The sequence below is a fragment of the Oncorhynchus masou genome, chromosome 7 (assembly GCF_036934945.1).
Source record: "Oncorhynchus masou masou isolate Uvic2021 chromosome 7, UVic_Omas_1.1, whole genome shotgun sequence".
NCBI lineage: Eukaryota > Metazoa > Chordata > Actinopteri > Salmoniformes > Salmonidae > Oncorhynchus > Oncorhynchus masou.
Window position 1 is genome coordinate 22,440,839 of NC_088218.1, and position 22,383 is coordinate 22,463,221.

At 45.4% G+C, this 22,383-nt stretch overlaps 1 protein-coding gene across 1 annotated transcript in view; it reads right to left on the minus strand.

The window, feature by feature from the left end:
* The window catches only part of LOC135543509 (pinopsin-like), a 30,359-nt gene that overhangs the window by 3,053 nt on the left and 4,923 nt on the right, over nucleotides 1-22,383 (minus strand). The window contains exons 2-3 of the mRNA XM_064970825.1: nucleotides 3,879-4,204; nucleotides 169-402 (exon numbers count right to left, since the gene is read on the minus strand). Of these exons, the coding sequence (XP_064826897.1) occupies nucleotides 169-402; nucleotides 3,879-4,204 (560 nt within the window). The remainder of the gene's footprint in view (nucleotides 1-168; nucleotides 403-3,878; nucleotides 4,205-22,383) is intronic.

Consider the following 22,383-nt stretch of genomic DNA (forward strand, 5'->3'; position numbering starts at 1 on the left):
AAAAATGTATTACCTGCTCATCTCCCTTTGATTGAAACATACTTGACCAGTGGAAGAAATAATGGTGGAAGCTCCTCATTGGCTTTCATCTGTTCACATCTTTCACATCAACGTAACGAAGGAGAGGAGGTGAGTAGAGGACACAGTTTTGGTTTAGGTTCTGCTCACCTGTTTGTTCATGAGTATATAGATGAGGGGGTTGATGACGGTGCTACTCTTAGCCATGATGGAGGGCACCACGGTCAAGATGGGGGTGATGAGGCCCGGGTGTCCAAAGGTGGCCATCATGGCGATCACGCCGTAGGGCATCCAGCACAGCAGGTAACACACCACCGTGGTGATCACCATGAACAGGATGTGGAACTCTCTCCGCCGCGCCGCCGACTTACGGATCCGCCCCACCTGCGAGGAAATGATCATACATAAAGTTGTGCATAAATGTATGTCCTGAGAGGCCAATCACATAGGAGGATGGAGAAGGACATACAAGGTCTTGTTACAATACTTAAGAGAAATGTAATTTCCTTCCTTCACTGCTTAGGCTAATCAATGTTTACATTTGTATTTTATATAAAAGCCTCCTTTCCCTCGACATAGGTTGCTCGGTGTCATACTTCACCTACACTTTTAAAAAATCATCCTTCCTTGTAATGGGATAATCACTGTTTCAATTATTTTAATAAAAAACTTCCTTCCCTAATTGACTTTAAAAAAAAGGCTAAGTGACCTGACAGGACTGGATGAGTGAAGCAGGGTTTCCAGTTCACTACCTTTTACTTATCCTGTCATGTCACATCAGTTATTGCTTGAACTTCCAGGAAGGCAGAGCGCTTTTTAAAAACTATTCTAACAGGGCTACGCTTTAGTCACGCAAGTCGAAACACTTAATCTCATTACCAGGCCAGACCTGTCTGATCTGAGTATTCTGAAACACCTGTAGCCATAAGATCCATCCCAGCTGAGAAAAAAAGTCACACTAGGCAACTGCCTAATTATCTAGTCACAAGATGCTTTCTTAATAGGATATCAGTCTTAATTGCAGTGGAAGAAAGGGAACCAAGTGTTATTTTTTTTTTAAAGGATACTCCATCTGTCCAATGAACACTGTCTTAATCATGTAAAAGTAGTGCTCAGTTTCTCTCTTTGCGCACACTCTTCTCTCAACCCTACCAATCTGTAACCACCAACTTCCTTTCCATGCATCTCAGTCTACAGACCACTGAAGACAGGGCATCTTTCTACAGGAAGTCCATATGAAGGAGTAGTACTGAGTGCATATTAGGTGTCTATATATACATACAGTGGGGCAAAAAAGTATTTAGTCAGCCACCAATTGTGCAAGTTCTCCCACTTAAAAAGATGAGAGAGGCCTGTAATTGTCATCATAGGTACACTTAAACTATGATAGACAAAATGCGGAAGAAAAATCCAGAAAATCACATTGTAGGATTTTTAATGAAATTATTTGCAAATTACGGTGGAAAATAAGTATTTGGTCACCTACAAACAAGCACGATTTGTCTCTCACAGACCTGTAACTTCTTTAAGAGGCTCCTCTGTCCTCCACTCGTTACCTGTATTAATGGCACCTGTTTGAACTTGTTATCAGTATAAAAGACACCTGTCCACACACTCCAAACTCCACTATGGCCAAGACCAAAGAGCTGTCATAGGACACCAGAAACAAAATTGTCGACCTGCACCAGGCTGGGAAGACTGAATATGCAATAGGTAAGCAGCTTGGTTTGAAGAAATCAACTGTGGGAGCAATTATTAGGAAATGGAAGACATACAAGACCACTGATAACCTCCCTCGATCTGGGGCTCCATGCAAGATCTCACCCCGTGGGTTCAAAATGATCACAAGAACGGTGAGCAAAAAAAATCCCAGAACCACACGGGGAGACCTAGTGAATGACCTGCAGAGAGCTGGGACCAAAGTAACGAAGCCTACCATCAGTAACACACTACGCCGCCAGGGACTCAAAACCTGCAGTGCCAGACGTGTCCCCCTGCTTAAGCCAGTACATGTCCAGGCCCGTCTGAAGTTTGCTAGAGAGCATTTGGATGATCCTGAAGAAGATTGGGAGAATGGCATATGGTCAGATGAAACCAAAATAGAACATTTTGGTAAAACTCAACTCGTCGTGTTTGGAGGACAAAGAATGCTGAGTTGCATCCAAAGAACACCATACCTACTGTGAAGCATGGGGGTGGAAACATCATGCTTTGGGGCTGTTTTTCTGCAAAGGGACCAGGGCGACTGATCCGTGTAAAGGAAAGAATGAATGGGGCCATGTATCATGAGATTTTGAGTGAAAACCTCCTTCCATCAGCAAGGGCATTGAAGATGAAACGTGGCTGGGTCTTTCAGCATGACAATGATCCCAAACACACCGCCCGGGCAACAAAGGAGTGGCTTCGTAAGAAGCATTTCAAGGTCCTGGAGTGGCCTAGCCAGTCTCCAGATCTCAACCCCATAGAAAATCTTTGGAGGGAGTTGAAAGTCCGTGTTGCCCAGCAACAGCCCCAAAACATCACTGCTCTAGAGGAGATCTGCATGGAGGAATGGGCCAAAATACCAGCAACAGTGTGTGAAAACCTTGTGAAGACTTACAGAAAACGTTTGACTTCTGTCATTGTATTGAGATAAACTTTTGTTATAGACCAAATACTTATTTTCCACCATAATTTGCAAATAAATTCATTCAAAATCCTACAATGTGATTTTCTGGATTTTTTTTCTTCTTCTCATTTTGTCTGTCATAGTTGAAGTGTACCAATGATGAAAATTACAGGCCTCTCTCATCTTTTTAAGTGGGAGAACTTGCACAATTGGTGGCTGACTAAATACCTTTTTGCCCCACTGTATATAGCTGCAGCATTATGTTATTCATATTGTGGGCAGATAGCCCATTAGCTGTTCTATAAATACATGACTGTGAACATGCAAGTGTGATTTGGCAGTTAAACTGCAGGATTACCACTGTGGTAGTATGTGCAATTAGACACTTGAATGGTAGCCTAACAATGGATGGTAGCTGCTACCAACTCAGTGTTCTTGTGGTTAGAGTGTCTGCCCTGAGATTGGGAGGTTGAGAGTTTGATCCCCGGCTGAGTCGTTCCAAAGACAGTAAAAATGGGACCCGGTGTATCTCTGCTTGGCACTCAGCATGAAGGAGATCATTGGAGGCAAGGCCCTGCGATAGACTAGCATCCTGTCAGGGAGATGTACATCAAGCTGCCTCGTGCTACAGAAGAAGGAGAGCTGTTTTGGCTCGCTTGTGCAAAGCTACTTACTCGCGGTGCTTAGTCCTCTATAATTCAGTGGTGACCGTGCTAGTAATCAGCAATACATTGACTTTGCAGGGCTGGCTGGCTGGGTTCACTATATTAATGTATGTCAAACAAATTATTACTTAAACACGGAAGGGTGGAGACACCAGATAACGCTGACTGGAAGAGCGAGATATCACTAGGCAGTGCTTCAGCATTCTACCCAATAACTGACAGTTTTAACACTGCAAGTCTTTCTAATTATCAGTGGTTTATCAGCAGGTTCAGACCAATGACACAACATGCTGATCTGGGGCTTTGCATGAGTAAACTTGACTCTCCTCTGCTCAAGCCTAATTTCTATTGATGTTTTATTGACGAAAACACACACACGTGCAAATGCACCCATCCATGTTGGTTTTAGGTACTGTAAACACCTACCACTTCTTCACAGGTAGATGATTACAGTTATTCAGAATAAGAAGTTTGCGTGAAGAATAGCGAATAAACAGAATATGTGTAGGCAAACATTGCATGGTGTGTTTTGATTGATTTCAAGACATTTTTCATTTGAACCCATGTGGACAGGTGGGACAGCCCACCTGTTTGACAGCGTAGAGCAGCCTCCCGTAGCAGTAGACCATGACCAGCACAGGCAGCCCCAGACAGAAGATGAACAGGCAGATGATGTAGGAGTGAGATTGGGGAGTCTGGGATGTCCAGGTGACCGAGCAGCTGGTCCCGGCCCCCTCCAGGCCGTAACTACTCCACCCCAGCAGGGGGGGCACTGTCCAGAACAGGGAGTAGAGCCAGGAGCCCGCCACAGCCAGCAGAGGCTTGCGGTAGTCGGGGGCCCGCTTGTTGTACACGGTTAAGGTGCTGTAGCGGTCATAGGAGAGGAAGGCCAGCGAGATTAGCGACACAATTCCTGAGAGATGGATAGAGAAAGAGAGGGAGGTAGGGAGAGAATGAGAGAGAGAGAGAGAGAGAGAGAGAGAGAACAAGAGGGATGGTGGTATACCGTGATTACCCATTACATGGATTATTGCGAGACAGTCACTGAGACAGATTGTTTTCAAGGGTAGCCTGCCAGTGCACCACAGACTAACTTCATGCGTTCTGTTTGGCTTTTCTAAACTGAGCCTTAATACCCAAGTAAACAATCACTTTTGAAGGGGGAACATGTGAAATTCCCTATTTTATGCAGCTATTTTAAGCAGCCCCATGAACACATCAGAGTGTGCATTACAGCAATGAAGAGGAATATTGCAGCCCTGCAATTATGAAAACAATACTGTAGGCTTCAGTTACATTTTGAAAGCAAACTGCCTTCAGTAGTCTAAGTTCAGTGGGATCTGTGAGAAGTTGTGCACGGTGTTAGGTTATCAGATAGGAGTGACAAGTCCAGTAATCATATGCATATGGTTCTCTATACTGGATTTCTACACTCTTAGAAAAAAGGATTCCAACAAAAACCCTTTTTGGTTCCAGGTTTAACTATTTTGGGTTCTGTGTAGAACTCTCTGTGGAAAGGGTTTTACATGGAACCCAAAAGGGTTCTACCTGGAATCAAAAAGGGTTATCCTATGGGGACAGCCAAAGAACCATTTTGGGTTCTAGATAGCAGGTTTTACCGGATAATACTTTAATTTAGCCACTTAAAACCCCCAAATATATCTTATCACTTCAAGGGTAATATCATATGACGCATGTACTGTATGTGCATGTGCAAACCATCTCAGCCTCCAGTATTTATGGTGCAATAGTTTGTGTCAGGGGGCTAGGGTCATGCTGTTATATCTGGAGTATTTCTCCTGTCTTATCCAGTGTCCTGTGTGAATTTAAGTATGCTCCCTCTAATTCACTCTCTTTTTCTCCCTCTCTATCCCTTTCTCTCATTGGACCTGAGCCCTAGGACCATGCCTCAGGACTACATGGCCTGATAACTCCTTGCTGTCCCCAGTCCACCTGATCATGCTGCTGCGCCAGTTTCAACTGTTTCAACCGCAGGCAGGGCTATGGAACCCTGACCTGTTCACTGGATGTGCTACCTTGTCCCATACCTGCTGTTTTGGACTCTCTACCGCACCTGCTGTCTCTAACTCTGAATGATCGGCTATGAAAAGCAAACTGACATTTACTCCTGGGGTGCTGATCTGTTGCACCCTCTACAACCACTGTGGGCTTTATGGTAGAGTGGCCAGACGGAAGCCACTCCTCAGTAAAAGGCACATGACAGCCCGCTTAGAGTTTGCCAAAAGGCACCAAAAGGACTCTCAGTCCATGAGAAACAAGATTCTCTGGTCTGTTGAAACCAAGTTTGAACTCTTTGGCCTAAATGCTAAGCGTCACGTCTGGAGGAAACCTGGCACCATCCCTACGTTGAAGCATGGTGGTGGCAGCATCATGCTGTGGGGATGTTTTTCAGCGGCAGGGACTGAGAGACTAGTCAGGATCGAGGGAAAGATGAACAGAGCAAAGTACAGAGAGATCCTTGACGAAAACCTGCTCCAGAGCGCTTAGGAACTCAGGACAACGACCCTACGCACACAGTCAAGACAACGCAGGAGTGGCTTCGGGACAAGTCTTTGAATGTCCTTGAGTGGCCCAGCCAGAGCCCGGACTTGAACCCAATGAAACATCTCTGGAGAGACCTGAAAATAGCTATGTAGCGACACTCCCCATCCAACCTGACAGAGCTTGAGAGGATCTGCAGAGGAGAATGGGAGAAACTCCCTAAATACAAGTGTGCCAAGCTTGTAGTTTCATAAACAAGAAGACTCAAGGCTGTGATTGCTGCCAAAGGTGCTTCAACAAAGTACTGAGTAAAGGGTCTGAATACTTATTTAAATGTGATTTCAGTTTTTTTATTTTTATTGATTAGCAACAATAACATTGTTTTTGCTTTGTCGTTATGGGGTATTGTGTGTAGATTGATGAGAGAAAAAAGAAATTCAATCAATTTTAAAATAAGGCTGTAATGTAACAAAATGTGGAAAAAGTTTGAATCATTTCAGAATGCACTGTATGTAGCCTATCTGCACTGTACTTTTGAATTATACCACAGAAACAAGCTTAGTGGATTTTTCTTTGAAGCTAAAGTACAAGTGCATGCTTCACAGATCACATGACTGTGCAAATAGCAATTCCCAACAACTGAAATGGTATAGACTTAATCTACAGTGAAGGCCCCTGACGGGGCTTGTTTTTTTGTTGTTTTTTTCACCTTTATTTAACCAGGTAGTCAAGTTGAGAACAAGTTCTCATTTACAATTGCGAACTGGCCAAGATAAAGCAAAGCAGTTTGGAACGAACAACAACACAGAGTTACACATGGAGTAAAACAAACATACAGTCAATAATACAGTAGAAAAATTAGTCTATATACAATGTGAGCAAATGAGGTGAGATAAGGGAGGTAAAGGCAAAAAAGACCATGGTGGCAAAGTAAATACAATATAACAAGTAAAAAATATAAAAAAATTTTTTTTAAATAATAATAAAATAAACATTGGAATGGTAGATTTGCAGTGGAAGAATGTGCAAAGTAGAGAGAAATAATGGGGGAGCAAAATACATAAATAAATACGGTAGGGGAAGAGGTAGTTGTTTGGGCTAAATTATAGATGGGCTATGTACAGGTGCAGTGAGCTGCTCTGACAGTTGGTGCTTAAAGCTAGTGAGGGAGATAAGTGCTTCCAGTTTCAGAGATTTTTGCAGTTCGTTCCAGTCATTGGCAGCAGTAAACTGGAAGGCGAGGCGGCCAAAGTATGAATTGGTTTTTGGGGTGACCAGAGAGATATACCTGCTGGAGCGCGTGCAACAGGTGGGTGCTGCTATGGTGACCAGCGAGGTGAGATAAGGTGGGGCTTTACCTAGCAGGGTCTTGTAGATGACCTGGAGCCAGTGGGTTTGGCGACGAGTAAGAAGCGAGGGCCAGCCAACGAGAGTGTACAGGTCGCAGTGGCGGGTAGTATATGGGGCATTGGTGACAAAACGGATGGCACTGTGATAGACTGCATCCAATTTATTGAGTAGGGTATTGGAGGCTATTTTGTAAATGACGTCACCGAAGTCGAGGATCGGTAGGATGGTCAGTTTTACAAGGGTATGTTTGGCAGCATGAGTGAAGGAGGCTTTGTTGCCATATAGGAAGCCAATTCTAGATTTGACTTAGGATTGGAGATGTTGGATGTGAGTCTGGAAGGAGAGTTTACAGTCTAACCAGACACCTAGGTATTTGTAGTTGTCCAGATATTCTAAGACAGAACCGTCCAGAGTAGTGATGATGGACGGGCGGGCAGGTGCAGGCAGCGATCGGTTGAAGAGCATGCATTTAATTTTACTTATATTTAAGAGCAATTAGAGGCCACGGAAGGAGAGTTGTATGGCATTGAAGCTTGTCTGGAGGGGTCCAAAGAAGGGCCAGAAGTATACAGAATGGTGTCGTCCGCGTAGAGGTGGATCAGAGACTCACCAGCAGCAAGAGCGACATCATTGATGTATACAGAGAAGAGAGTCTGTCCAAGAATTGAACCCTGTGGCACCCCCATAGATACTGCCAGAGGCCCAGACAACAGGCCCTCCGACTTGACACACGGAACTCTATCAGAGAAATAGTTGGTGAACCAGGCGAGGCAATCATTTGAGAAACCAAGGCTATCGAGTCTGCCGATGAGGATGTGGTGATTGACAGAGTCGAAAGCCTTGGCCAGTTCAATGAATACGGCTGCACAGTATTGTTTCTTATCGATGGCGATTAAGATATCGTTTAGGATCTTGAGCGTGGCTGAGGTGCACCCATGACCAGCTCTGAAACCAGATTGCATAGCGGAGAAGGTATGTTGGGATTCGAAATGGTCGGTAATCTGTTTGTTGACTTGGCTTTCGAAGACCTTAGAAAGTCAGGGTAGGATAGATATAGGTCTGTACCAGTTTGGGTCAAGAGTGTCCCCCCCCTTTCAAGAGGGGGATGACCGCAGCTGCTTTTCAATCTTTGGGAATCTCAGACGACACGAAAGAGAGGTTGAACAGGCTAGTAATAGGGGTTGCAACAATTTCGGCAGATAATTTTAGAAAGAAAGGATCCAGATTGTCTAGCCCGGCTGATTTGTAGGGGTCCAGATTTTGCAGCTCTTTCAGAACATCAGCTGCCTGGATTTGGGAGAAGGAGAAATTGGGAAGGCTTGGGCGAGTTGCTGTGGGGGGTGCAGTGCTGTTGACCGGGGTATGGGTAGCCAAGTGGAAAGCATGGCCAGCTGTAGAAAAATGCTTATTGAAATTCTCAATTATAGTGGATTTATCGTTAGTGACAGTGTTTCCTATCCAAGGCAGCTGGGAGGAGGTGTTCTTATTCTCCAAGGACTTTACAGTGTCCCAGAACCTTTTTGAGTAAGTGTTGCAGGAAGCAAATTTCTGCTTGAAAAAGCTAGCCTTGGCTTTTCTAACTGCCTGTGTGTATTGGTTTCTAGCTTCCCTGAAAAGTTGCATATCACGGGGGCTGTTGCAGAATGCCATAGGATGTTTTTGTGTTGGTTAAGGGCAGTCAGGTCTGGAGAGAGCCAGGGGCTATACCTGTTCCTGGTTCTAAATTTCTTGAATGGGGCATGCTTATTTAAGATGGTGAGGAAGGCGTCCTCTACTGACGGGATGAGGTCAATGCCCTTCCAGGATACCCCAGCCAGGTCGATTAGAAAGGCCTGCTCGCTGAAGTGTTTCAGGGAGCATTTGAAAGTGATGAGTGGAGGTCGTTTGACCGCTGACCCATTACGGATGCAGGCAATGAGGCAGTGATCGCTGAGATCTTGGTTGAAAACAGCAGAGGTGTATTTAGAGGGCAAGTTGGTTAGGATGATATCTATGAGGGTGCTCGTGTTTACGGATTTGGGGTGGTACCTGGTAGGTTCATTGATAATTTGTGTGAGATTGAGGGCATCAAGCTTAGATTGTAGGATGGCTGGGGTGTTAAGCATGTTCCAGTTCAGGTCACCTAGCAGCACGAGCTCTGAAGATAGATGGGGTGCAATCAGTTCAAATATGGTGTCCAGAGCACAGCTGGGGGCAGAGGGTGGTCTATAGCAGGTGGCAACAGTGAGAGACTTCCTTTTAGAGAGGTGGACTTTGAAAAGTAGAAGTTCAAATTGTTTGGGTACAGACCTGGATAGTAGATCAGAACTCTACAGGCTATCTCTGCAGTAGATTGTAACACCGCCCCCTTTGACCATTCTATCTTGTCTGAAAATGTTGTAGTTCGGAATGGAGATTTCAGAATTTTTGGTGGTCTTCCTAAGCCAGGATTCAGACATGACTCGAACATCCGGTTTGGCAGAGTGTGCTAATGCAGTGAATAAAACAAGCTTAGGGAGGAGGCTTCTAATGTTAACATGCATGAAACCAAGGCTATTACGGTTACAGAAGTCATCAAAAGAGAGCGCCTCGGGAATAGGAGTGGAACTAGACACTGCAGGGTCTGGATTCACCTCTATATCACCAGAGGAACAGAGGAGGAGTAGGATAAGGGTACGGCTAAAAGCTATGAGAATTGGTCATGACAAGGTACAAAATCTGTCGTTCTGCCCCTGAACAGGCAGTTAACCTACTGTTCCTAGGCCGTCATTGAAAATAAGAATTGACTTGCCTAGTAAAATAAAAGGTAAAAAATAAATAAAAATACAATAATTTTTTTAGAACGTCCAGAACAGAGAGTAAAAGGAGCTTTCTGGGGGTGATAAAATAGCTTCAAGGTATAATGTACAGACAAAGGTATGGTAGGATGTGAATACAGTGGAGGTAAACCTAGGTATTGAGTGATGATGAGAGAGATATGGTCTCTAGAAACATCATTGAAACCTGGTGATGTCATCGCATGTGTGGGTGGTGGAACTGAAAGGTTGGATAAGGTATAATGGAGCAGGGCTAGAGGCTCTACAGTGAAATAAGCCAATAAACACTAACCAGAACAGCAATGGACAAGGCATATTGACATTAAGGAGAGGCATGCTTAGTCGAGTGATCACACGGGTCCAGTTAGTAGTGAGGTTGGTTGGGGTAACGGCGATTCAGACAGCTAGCCGGGCCATCGGTAGCAAGCTAGCGTAGGACGGTGTTCTGTTTTTAGCCACTTCGCACGTTTCCGTTAGTAGATTAGTGGGGGTCCGTGTGGTAGATGGGATCAATCCAATTGGCAAAATGGATATAGTAATAGTGACCCAAGAAAAATTGTCTGAGAGACCTATTCAGATAGCAGCCGATAAGACAGCTAACGATTAGCGGGCCGCAGATGGCCATTCAGGTAACGTCGCGACGGAGGAGCCAGTTGGATAACTCCCTCGTGCAGATAACGTCGGTAGTACCGTCATGAAGGCCCGGTGGGGCTCCGCATCGGCAGTAAAACGGGTCCGGATTGTTGATTTTAGCCCAGGAGTGGTTGATGGAACTCTTGAGCTGGCTAGCTACGGAATACTTGAAGTTTGCTCCAGGACGGACGTAAGCCAATAGTCAAACGGATAGCAGCTAGCTAGTTGCGAGAATCAGGTGTAAATGTTCAGAGCTTTCGGTTGAAATCCGTGGATATGGAGAGAAAAATAGGTCCGGTATATTCTGGTCTGAGTCGCGTTGTACAAAACTGCCGATAGCTTTTTGAGCTAAAGGATAGAGGATGACCATCAACCGTGGTTAGCTAAATACTAACGTTATCCAGTAAACTGGCTAGCTTCTGGCTAGCTCCTGGTTAGCTCCTGGCTAGCTTTTGGCTATCTTTTGGCTAGCTTCTGGTTAGCTCCTGGTTAGCTTCTGGTTAGCTTCAGGCTAGCTTCTATTGTGGATTTCAGATTTGAGGTAAATAATACTTATTTTTTTAATTGGTGAGGCGGGTTACAGGAGAGTGTTTTGAAGTTGAGTTTTTGGAAAAGAAAATATATAAAAGATATGCGAATAAAGATTTTAATATATATATACACGGGACACGACAAGACGAGGACAAAGGACGTCTGACTGCTATGCCATCTTGGACACACTATGTTTACACATCACATATCAACCAAATGAGAAATTAAAGGAGAAAATACCTTTTCCGCTCATATATTTCTCAACATCACGGCAAGTTATGAGTTGTGAGTGTGACTATGTGTGTATAGGGGTGTTAGGGGTGGGCTGAAATGACGCATTTGCTGCAAATGAGTCATTCCATCACTCCACATATTCCACTATAATTACTGCGCTATCAGATATGATTTCATTGACAGCTGATCAAGTGGTTCATATTATGCATTTGGAATAAGACACTGGGAAATGCCTGCAGGGTATTAGCAACATGTACATATGGCTTAATCAAATCCCAAAGTTGAGCAACTGAAGTGTCAAAATCCCTATAATTCACTACTGATACTTCTATCACTGCAACCAATAACGGAGGTCCATTATCTGTCACAACCTACCCAGAACCGATTCCAGTGAATCACACAATGGATAAACCGAAGTGGTACTGGTTATAGCAGTGTGTGGATCCTTCTTTTCTTCTGAGATATAATCAAATTATTTCCACACACCTGTAAAAAGGCAACTCAGATGTGCCAGTGCTTTTCCTACAGTGAATCACACAATGGAAAATGTCACACAATGCTCTCCTGGCTGTGAACGTTTGCTTTCTCCATCAGTTACATAACCTGTCTATGCTAATGACAACTATTTACAATCAAGAACCCCCTATGATCCTCCAGCCCCATGTATAATGAAGACACACACACACACACACACACACACACACACACACACACACACACACACACACACACACACACACACACACACACACACACACACACACACAGATGAGTAACCCCCTGTCACTGTTACCCTGTCCAGCCAAGAGGACAGTAATCAGCCCAAACTGACTCATCTCTACATGCAGTGGCATGCACACCCATCTTAATCAACTCTCTCTGTCTTCAGGCTCTTCACACACACAACCTCCAGGCACCAACCATTCATATTCATGTAATATATTGTATGTTAATAGAAAAATATGTCAATCATAATTCTAGGTAATAGAAAAAATATTTAATTATAATTCTAGGTAATAGAAAAAATATTTAATTATAATTCTATGGTGTGGAATATGGCCAATCATTTTGAGAAATTGATAATTGTGTTGGACAATTGGACATTATAATGGTAATGTTATGTCAATGTATAGGTCTTAAAGTTGAAGTCATTGAATAGAAATATACATTTTGCTTGTATATTGTAGAAGATTAACCATACAGTTCATCTAGGTTCTATGATTTGTTTTTGGAGCGGTAACTGGGAAGCCAGGTGTCGATATCGACAGTATTCATTATCTACATATACCCCTTGGCCAAATCATCCCCCAACATGCTCTCCAATTCCACTGCTAAGCTGATGACACACAAATCTATGTTCAACCCCCCCCCCCCACCATCAACGCATCAGCTGTTTAAAATAAATAAAATCGTGGATAAGCTGAACTCTCTGAAACTCAAAATCTGTACATTACAAATCCTCGCATGGCTTGGGCCCCACCTGTCTCTCTGACATGCTACACATCTACACCCCCATCCTCTGACACAGGCAAAAACAACCTTTTCAGAATAGCATTCAGCCTATAGCGTTTTAAACCGTCTAGCTCTTTCTATTTTTTTTCTACCAATCGGGTCACAGAGGTCTTTCAAGTAGCCTCTCGATTTGAACTGCCTTCATGAGCTTGACATTGTTATTGCTGTTGTTGCTGTTTTCCCCCATGTATTAATGATCTTGCTATTTTTGGGGTGCCGCGCGCCTTTGTGGTAATGCACTTTGCTTTTAGTATTGTCGTGTTTATTTAGGCTATTTTATGTTTTACTCTGTATGTGTCCCTAGGTATCTTCAAAGGCACAAATACAATGTATTATTCTTATTATATAAAATGCCGTTGCAAATGAAAACGTTGCTGTCGGAAGCTGCCGAGGCTGTTGCTTTAATAAGGACCTCTGAGCCCCGACGGGTCATCTTTCAACATAAGTTTACTAATTTATCCAGGGGAGAGAAAGCGATGTGAAATTCAGAAACAGCCTTGGCTTAGCTCTGTAGCTCAAAACAGTGGGCACATGCTGCATGCCTGGTCATTACAGATTGGATATTCAATCTACTCCACCCCACTCCCCAGTTACATTTCTTTGACTCAATCAGTGTAAGGCACACAATCACACTCCCTCCTTCGAGGACCAGAGGGCGGAAAAGACGCTACAGCAGCAAAGCCAGTGATTGGCTCTTCCCTCTGGTTGACCCCTAGGGGAGCCGACCTGTCAGTGCAGATGAGGAAGCGGCCGAGTTCATCCATGTCCTTTAACCCCCTTCCCTCCACCAAGAGACTAGAGAGACAGTCGGACTCAGACCATGGTCCGTTTATCATGCCCAGGTTTCTCATATGCCAATATTCCATATTGGATTCCATCTAGATATCTCATAGGAGTCCGTGATTGTATATATTTTCCCTCTTGAGAAACCCCCCTGCCCAATTATACATTATGAATTTGCCAAGGTTTTCATCGATTATTTGCCTTTACATTTATTTATTTTTTGGTATCTCATCAACCTCTGGGTTGCCCTTAAAGAGTAATTACATTTTCTCACATGTATCAGAATGTAACTATCTCAACATCATTATTTTCTATAAATAGATCAACAAGAAACAGTGAACCAATACCAATAACTTACCAAACTATAGTATGCATGAGAGCATCCAGTAACTCACACAGACTGAATATATGTGATACATATATCAGTGGGCATTACATACATTCTTAATATATAATTAAATTAGATGTAGGGAGTTACAAAGGACTTACAGTGCCTTCGGAAAGTATTCAGACCCCTTGACTTTTTCTACATTTTGTTACGTTACAGCCTTTTTCTAAATTTATTAAATGTTTCATCAATCTACACACAATACTCCATAATGACAAAGCAAAAACAGGTACTTTTTTTGTTGCTAATTTATACTGAAATATCACATATACATAGGTATTCAGACCCTTTACTTAGTACTTTGTTGAAGCACCTTTGGCAGTGATTACAGCCTCAATTCTACTTCGGTATGACGCTACAAGCTTGGCACACCTGTATTTGGGGAGTTTCTCCCATTCTTCTCTGCAGATCCCCTCAAGCTCTGTCAGGTTGGATGGGGAGCGTTGCTGCATGGCTATTTTCAGGTCTCTCCAAAGATGTTCGATCGGGTTCAAGTCCGGGCTCTTGCTGGGCCACCCAAGGACATTCAGAGACTTGTCCCGAAGCCACTCCTGCGTTGTCTTGGCTGTGTGCTTAGGTTCATTGTCCTGTTGGAAGGTGAATCTTCACCCCAGTCTGAGGTCCGGAGCGCTATGGAGCAGGTTTTCATCAAGGAGCACTCTGTACTTTGCTCCGTTCATCTTTACCTCGATCCTGACTAGTCTCCTAGTCTCTGCCTCTGAAAAACATCACCACAGCACGATGTGTCACAGTAGGGATGGTGTCAGGTTTCCAGACGTGACACTTGACATTCAGGCCAAAGAGTTCAATCTTGGTTTCATCAGCTCAGAGAATATTGTTTCTTATGGTCTGAGAGTCTTTAAGTGCCTTTTGGAAAAATCCAAACGGGCTGTTGTGCCTTTTACTGAGGAGTGGCTTCTGGATTGGTGGAGTGCTGCAGAGATGGTTGTCCTTCAGGTTCTCCCATCTCCACAGAGGAATTCTAGAGCTCTGTCAGAGTGACCATCGGGTTCCTGGTCACCTACCTGACCAAAGCCCTTCTCCCCCGATTGCTCAGTTTGGCCAGACGGCCAGCTCTAGCCAAATTTGACAGTTTATGTTATTTTTTATTGACGGAAAGCTTATAAATTGCTTTCAGTACTTCATGGACATTTTCATTGCATAGCAGTGGGTGCAATGTAGCGGCGGCAGCCTATCAGAAGAGTTGGGTGTGTGGCCTGTTGTGGGGCGTGGCTTTCAATTGGTTATTTTTGGCCACCCTTGCGAGTGAATTCAATTCCAGGTAGTGTGTTCTGTATTTTTTTTTTTAATGATTATATATTTACTGCCAGCACTAAATCTTAAATGATATCTGTGTACGAACTGTGATACTAAAGAAATGGTCACAATTTGGTTAAAAAAAGTATTATTTAAAGAAAGCGTTTGAGTTATGGTACCAACTTAATACAGTATCATGACTACCGGGAAATGTATTTAATTGTTTGGAACCCAATTGCAGAAAATCTGATAGTTAATTCTGAAGTGAAAAATCGACTTGGTAGAATGTTGTGGTATATTAGTAGTTATGTTATTTATTAGGTTTAACCAAAGGGGAAAAGTAAGTTGAGTATTGAAAGAAATAGGTTGCAACTTGAAATCTAGGTTTTTTATTAATCAAATACACTGCTCAAAAAAATAAAGGGAACACTAAAATGACACATCCTAGATCTGAATGAATGAAATATTCTTATTAAATCATTTTGTCTTTACAAAGTTGAATGTGCTGACAACAAAATCACACAAAAATTATCAATGGAAATCAAATTTATCAACCCATGGAGGTCTGGATTTGGAGTGACACTCAAAATCAAAGTGGAAAACCACACTACAGGCTGATCCAACTTTGATGTAATGTCCTTAAAACAAGTCAAAATGAGTCTCAGTAGTGTGTGTGGCCTCCACGTGTGTGTATGACCTCCCTACAACGCCTGGGCATGCTCCTGATGAGGTGGCGGATGGTCTCCTGAGGGATCTCCTCCCAGACCTGGACTTAAGCATCCGCCAACTCCTGGACAGTCTGTGGTGCAACGTGGCGTTGGTGGATGGAGCGAGACATGATGTCCCAGATGTGCTCAATTGGATTCAGGTCTGGGGAACGGGCGGGCCAGTCCATAGCATCAATGTCTTCCTCTTGCAGGAACTGCTGACACACTCCAGCCACATGAGGACTAGCATTGTCTTGCATTAGGAGGAACCCAGGGCCAACCGCACCAGCATATGGTCTCACAAGGGGTCTGAGGATCTCATCTCGGTACCTAATGGCAGTCAGGCTACCTCCGGCGAGCACATGGAGGGCTGTGCGGCCCCCCAAAGAAATGCCACCCCACACCATGACTGACCCACCGCCAAACCGGTCATGCTGGAGGATGAGGCAGCAGAACGTTCTCCATGGCGTCTCCAGACTGTCACGTCTGTCAAGTGCTCAGTGTGAACCTGCTTTCATCTGTGAAGAGCACAGTGCGCCAGTGGCGAATTTGCCAATCTTGGTGTTCTCTGGCAAATGCCAAACATCCTACACGGTGTTGGGCTGTAAGCACAACCCCCACCTGTGGACGTCGGGCCCTCAAACTACCCTCATGGAGACCGTTTTAGCAGACACATGCACATTTGTGGCCTGCTGGAGGTCATTTTGCAGGGCTCTGGCAGTGCTCCTCCTGCTCCTCCTTGCACAAAGGCGGAGGTAGCGGTCCTGCTGCTGGGTTTGTTGCCCTCCTACGGCCTCCTCCATGTCTCCTGATGTACTGGCCTGTCTCCTGGTAGCGCCTCCATGCTCTGGACACTACGCTGACAGACACAGCAAACCTTCTTGCCACAGCTCGCATTGATGTCCCATCCTGGATGAGCTGCACTACCTGAGCCACTTGTGTGGGTTGTAGACTCCGTCTCATGCTACCACTAGAGTGAAAGCACCTGCAGCATTCAAAAATGACCAAAACATCAGCCAGGAAGCATAGGAACTGAGAAGTGGTCTGTGGTTACCACCTGCAGAACCACTCCTTTATTGGGGGTGTCTTGCTAAATGCCTATAATTTCCACATGTCGTCTATGCCATTTGCACAACAGCATGTGAAATGTATTGTCAATCAGTGTTGCTTCCTAAGTGGACAGTTCGATTTCACAGAAGTGTGATTGACTTGGATTTACATTGTGTTGTTTAAGTGTTCCCTTTATTTTTTTGAGCAGTGTATAACGGTTGACATTGAATCATATATTTGGTTTCAACAAATGTACTTTTTTTCAATTGAGAAAACCTAACTAATTTACTTGTAAAAGATGTTAGGGTTGATCCAAAGGGTCATTTTTTACAGTGTACATACTTCCTTCTACACACGTACATCGTTCTATATTTGTATGTCATTCTACGTACATACAGTCACTTTGGTTTTAAATCTAAAGCAATCACAACACCATGCTTTGAACCATGATGACTTGTGTAATCTCATCTCCCAATCTCCCGCCATCTCCATCCCATGTTAGTTCATTTCTGTGAGAGTTCTTCCTACACTCCAAAAGATCCTCCTCTCCTCACAGCATGTTCTAATCTTCAAAGATCTTTTTAATCATGTCTATCAGCGCCCCTCCAGATTACTCTCGAAACAGAGATTCGGGCCCTGCCACCCTTGAGCACAGAGAAAAAAGAAGCCACATTCCACATAAAGAGAATTGTCTATGGTTGTGCAGATGCTTGTGGATCCCTTCTTCTGTTTGGAGGCTGTTTTTTTGGAGAATAGACATAAAAGTTTGCGGTTGTAGTCTATTTTAGGAGAAGAGTAGATGTTCGGGAGCTGTTTTTGCTTCAGACCTTCATTTTAGGTACTGCTGGGTAGCGGATGGTCGGGAGGCCAGGTTTGGAATGAGGACCCCAAGCAACAGCTGTAACCCATTACGTAGCTATCTGCCAAGGGCACAATGACTCTGCATGGAAACCTCTCTTAATTTAACTACCCAAGATGCTTCAGAGGCCCAGGACATCTGTTAATTATTCAACAGTAGTAGCCACAAAAAGTCTAAATTATTGAACATTATATTATGTGAAAATGCAAGGTGCGTCCACTTTTCTCAAAGTAAAGTTCCTACATCTGTATTGACTGACCACTGCAGTGCAGTTTGTGTGCACGTATTCTGTAGAGGGTTTCAACTGCGCACAGTATGGCACATAGAAATATAATATAATTACTCTTCCTGCTTTACTTTGTGGCCGCTGGTCCACCCATCATGGTACATTGACTTCAATTGAGATGCCGGTTCTAGTAAGTTTATTTCTATGGTATCCCACCACCCACAACCTGCGGATGAGTTAAGCTCTGAGCACTATTGAGAACCAGGGAATGGATGGAGAGAGTGGGTGGGGCTGACATTGTGCTCGGTGTGGTGTGACTAACAGAGGGAGAAATGTCTTGGTATTTCAATGCCATTCACAGTTCACACGCCATCCTGCAGATTCCATCTCAGAGGTTGAGGTCATCTTGGTGGTCCAATAGGGACAGCCAGCGGAGAGGGGTCTGGATGGCAGTTTTTTTTGCCAGGAGAATAGTATATGGACTTGTAGGTGAGAAAAATGACTGTCCCTTTCACTGTGTCATTGTGGAATGGGCCGCTGTTCTGTAGAACTCACACCTATATTGGGAAATGTTGTCCACTAAAAGGACAGGGTGTGAAAGTGGTTTGGAGTTCCTGGATTCTGGAACACCATGTACTGCACCCTATTAAATTAACATAACACTTTGACATGAACACTACTATGCTCCAATAGAGGGAAGCATTGGTATACTCCAAATTGCAGTAGCGTAACCCTTCTCAAATACTCATATTCAAATCAAAATCACATGTTATTCGCATGTGCCCAATAAAACAGCTGTATATTCTTACAAAAAAAAAAGGTGCTAGAACCGAAGAGGATTATTCGCCTGTCCTCATAGGAGAACCCTTTGAAGAACCCTTTTTGGTGCCAGGTAGAACCCTTTTGAATTCCATGTAGAACTAGGGCTGGGCGATATGGCAAATAAATGATCATGATATATATATTTTTTTGTCATTCGATAACGATAATAATCACGATATTAATCAAATCATGTTTAAAAAGGGTAATTTCTGCTTCAGACTCAAGAATGCCTGAACAAACCCAAGACTTTAATGTTTCTTAGTTATTGTCAGAAGTAGAACTCACAAATAACATTTTAACTTGTAAACCCTTACAAGTCATGAGCAAGAAATTTAAAATAAATACAAATAAAACAAATAGTGCAAGTCAATATGCATGTCACGCCTTGGTCATTGTATTTTGTGTTTTCGTTATATATTTGGTTAGGCCAGGGTGTGACATGGGTTTATGTATTGTATTTTCGTATTGGGGTTTGTAGTATTTGGGATTGTAGCTGATTAGGGGTGTGTGTTTAATAGGTTTGGCTGCCTGAGGTGGTTCTCAATCAGAGTCAGGTGATTCTCGTTGTCTCTGATTGGGAACCGTATTTAGGTAGCCTGGGTTTCGCTTTGTATTTCGTGGGTGATTGTTCCTGTCTCTGTTTTAGTTTCACCAGTCAGGCTGTAATAGGTTTCACGTTCCGTTTTGTTGTTTTGTATTTATTCGTTATTTCATGTATAGTTTCGTTATTTGTTTTCACTAATAAACATGAGTAACAAACACGCTGCATTTCGGTCCGACTCTCTTTCGACAAACGAAGAACGTCGTTACAGAATCACCCACCAAATACGGACCGAGCAGCGTGTCAACAGGCAGGAGCAGCCCAAAGAGGAGCAGCCCAAAGAGGAGCCGCGTATTAAGGATTTCTGGACATGGGAGGAAATCCTTGACGGGAGAGGACCCTGGGCTAAACCAGGGGAGTGTAGCCGCCCAAAGGTGCAGCAGGCGAAGAGGAAACAGGAGCTGGAAGGAAAAGGACCCTGGGCTCAGCCTGGTGAATATCGCCGCCCTAAGGAGGAACTAGAAGCGGCTGAAGCGGAGAGGCGCTGGTATGAGGAGGCAGCACGGCGACGTGGATGGAAACAGGAGCAGCCTAGAATGGAGTACAGTATGGATATTACGACGTGGGAAGAAATAGACAGGTGGGCGGCCGACCCAGAGAGAGTGCCGGAGCCCGCCTGGGATTCGCTGGAGCAGTGCGAAGAGGGCTATAGGAGAATGGAGTCAAAAAAAAAGGCACGGAGGCGCAGAGCGAAGCCCCAAAAATTTCTTGGGGGGGGCTATCAGGGAGTATGGCTGCGTCAGGTAGGAGACCTGCGCAAACTCCCTGTGCTTATCGGGGGGGTCTCGGGCAGGCACTGTGTTATGCAGTGGTGCGCAAGGTGTCCCCAGTGCGGGTGCATAGCCCGGTGCGGTATATTTCAGCTCCGCGTATCGGCCGGGCTAGATTGAGCGTCGAGCCAAATGCCATGAAGCCGGCTCTACGCATCTGGTCCCCAGTGCGTCTTCTTGGGCCGGCTTACATGGCACCAGCCTTGCGCTCGGTGTCTCCGGTTTGCCTACATAGCCCAGTGCGGGCTATTTCTCCTCACAGCACTGGCAGGGCAACCGAGAGTATTCAACCAGGTAAGGTTGGTCAGGCTCGGTGCTCAAGAGCTCCAGTGCGCCTGCACGGTCCGGTCTATCCAGTACCACCTCCACACCCCAGCCCTCCGGTAGCAGCTCCCCGCACTAGGCTTCCTGTGCGTGTCCTCGGCCCAATACCACCAGTGCCAGCACCACGCATCAGGCCTTCAGTGCGCCTCGCCTGTTCAGCGCAGCCAGCGCTTTCTCCCTCTCCTGCGCTGTCGGAGTCTCCCACCTGTTCAGCAGTTCTAGAGCCTTCCTCCTCTACAGTGCTGCCTGAGCCTCCTGCCTGTTCGGAGCAGCCAGAGCTGCCAGCCTGCATGGAGCAGCTAGAGCTGCCAGTCTGCATGGGGCAGCCAGAGCTGTCAGTCTGTTCGGAGCAGCCTGAGCTGCTAGTCTGTATGGGGCAGCCAGAGCTGTCAGTCTGTTCGGAGCAGCCTGAGCTGCTAGTCTGCATGGAGCAGCTAGAGCTGCCAGTCAGCAAGGAGCTGCCAGTCTGCATAGAGCAGCTAGAGCTGCCAGTCTGCAAGGAGCTGCCAGTCTGCATGGAGCAGCCAGAGCTGCCAGTCTGCATGGAGCAGCTAGAGCTGCCAGTCTGCAAGGAGCTTCCAGATCTGCCAGTCAGCCAGACTCTTCCAGATCTGCCAGTCAGCCAGACTCTTCCAGATCTGCCAGTCAGCCAGACTCTTCCAGATCTGCCAGTCAGCCAGACTCTTCCAGATCTGCCAGTCAGCCAGACTCTTCCCGATCTGCCAGTCAGCCAGACTCTTCCAGATCTGCCAGTCAGCCAGACTCTTCCAGATCTGCCTGTCAGCCAGACTCTTCCAGATCTGCCAGACTCTTCCAGATCTGCCAGTCAGCCAGACTCTTCCAGATCTGCCAGTCAGCCAGACTCTTCCAGATCTGCCAATCAACCAGACTCTTCCAGATCTGCCAGTCAGCCAGACTCTTCCAGATCTGCCAGTCAACCAGACTCTTCCAGATCTGCCAGTCAGCCAGACTCTTCCAGATCTGCCAGTCGGCCAGGATCTGCCAGTCAGCCAGGATCCGCCAGTCAGCCAGGATCTGCCAGATCTGCTAGTCAGCCAGGATCCGCCAGTCGGCCAGGATCTGCCAGTCAGCCAGGATCAGCCAGTCAGCCAGGATCCGCCAGTCAGCCAGGATCCGCCAGTCAGCCAGGATCTGCCAGATCTGATAGTCAGCCAGGATCCGCCAGTCAACCAGGATCTGCCGGATTCAACTGCCTGGCTGGGCTTCTTCTCGGTACTGGGCTTCTTCTCAGTACTGGGCTTCTTCTCAGTACTGGGCTGCCTCTCAGTCCCGAGCTGCCCCTCAGTCCCGAGCTGCCCCTCAGTCCCGAGCTGCCCCTCAGTCCCGAGCTGCCCCTCAGTCCCGAGCTGCCCCTCAGTCCCGAGCTGCCCCTCAGTCACGAGCTGCTCCTCAGTCACGAGCTGCTCCTCAGTTTAGTGGGGTTCTGGGTGAGGACTATTCGGCCATGGTCGGCGGAGAGGGTGAATCATCCCAGGACGCGAAGGGGAGGAACAATGACATTTATGAAGTGGGGTCCACGTACCGAGCCGGAACCGCCACCATGGACAGACGCCCACCCGGACCCTCCCTATGGTTTTGAGGTGCGTTCGGGAGTCCGCACCTTAGGGGGGTTCTGTCACGCCTTGGTCATTGTATTTTGTGTTTTCGTTATATATTTGGTTAGGCCAGGGTGTGACATGGGTTTATGTATTGTATTTTCGTATTGGGGTTTGTAGTATTTGGGATTG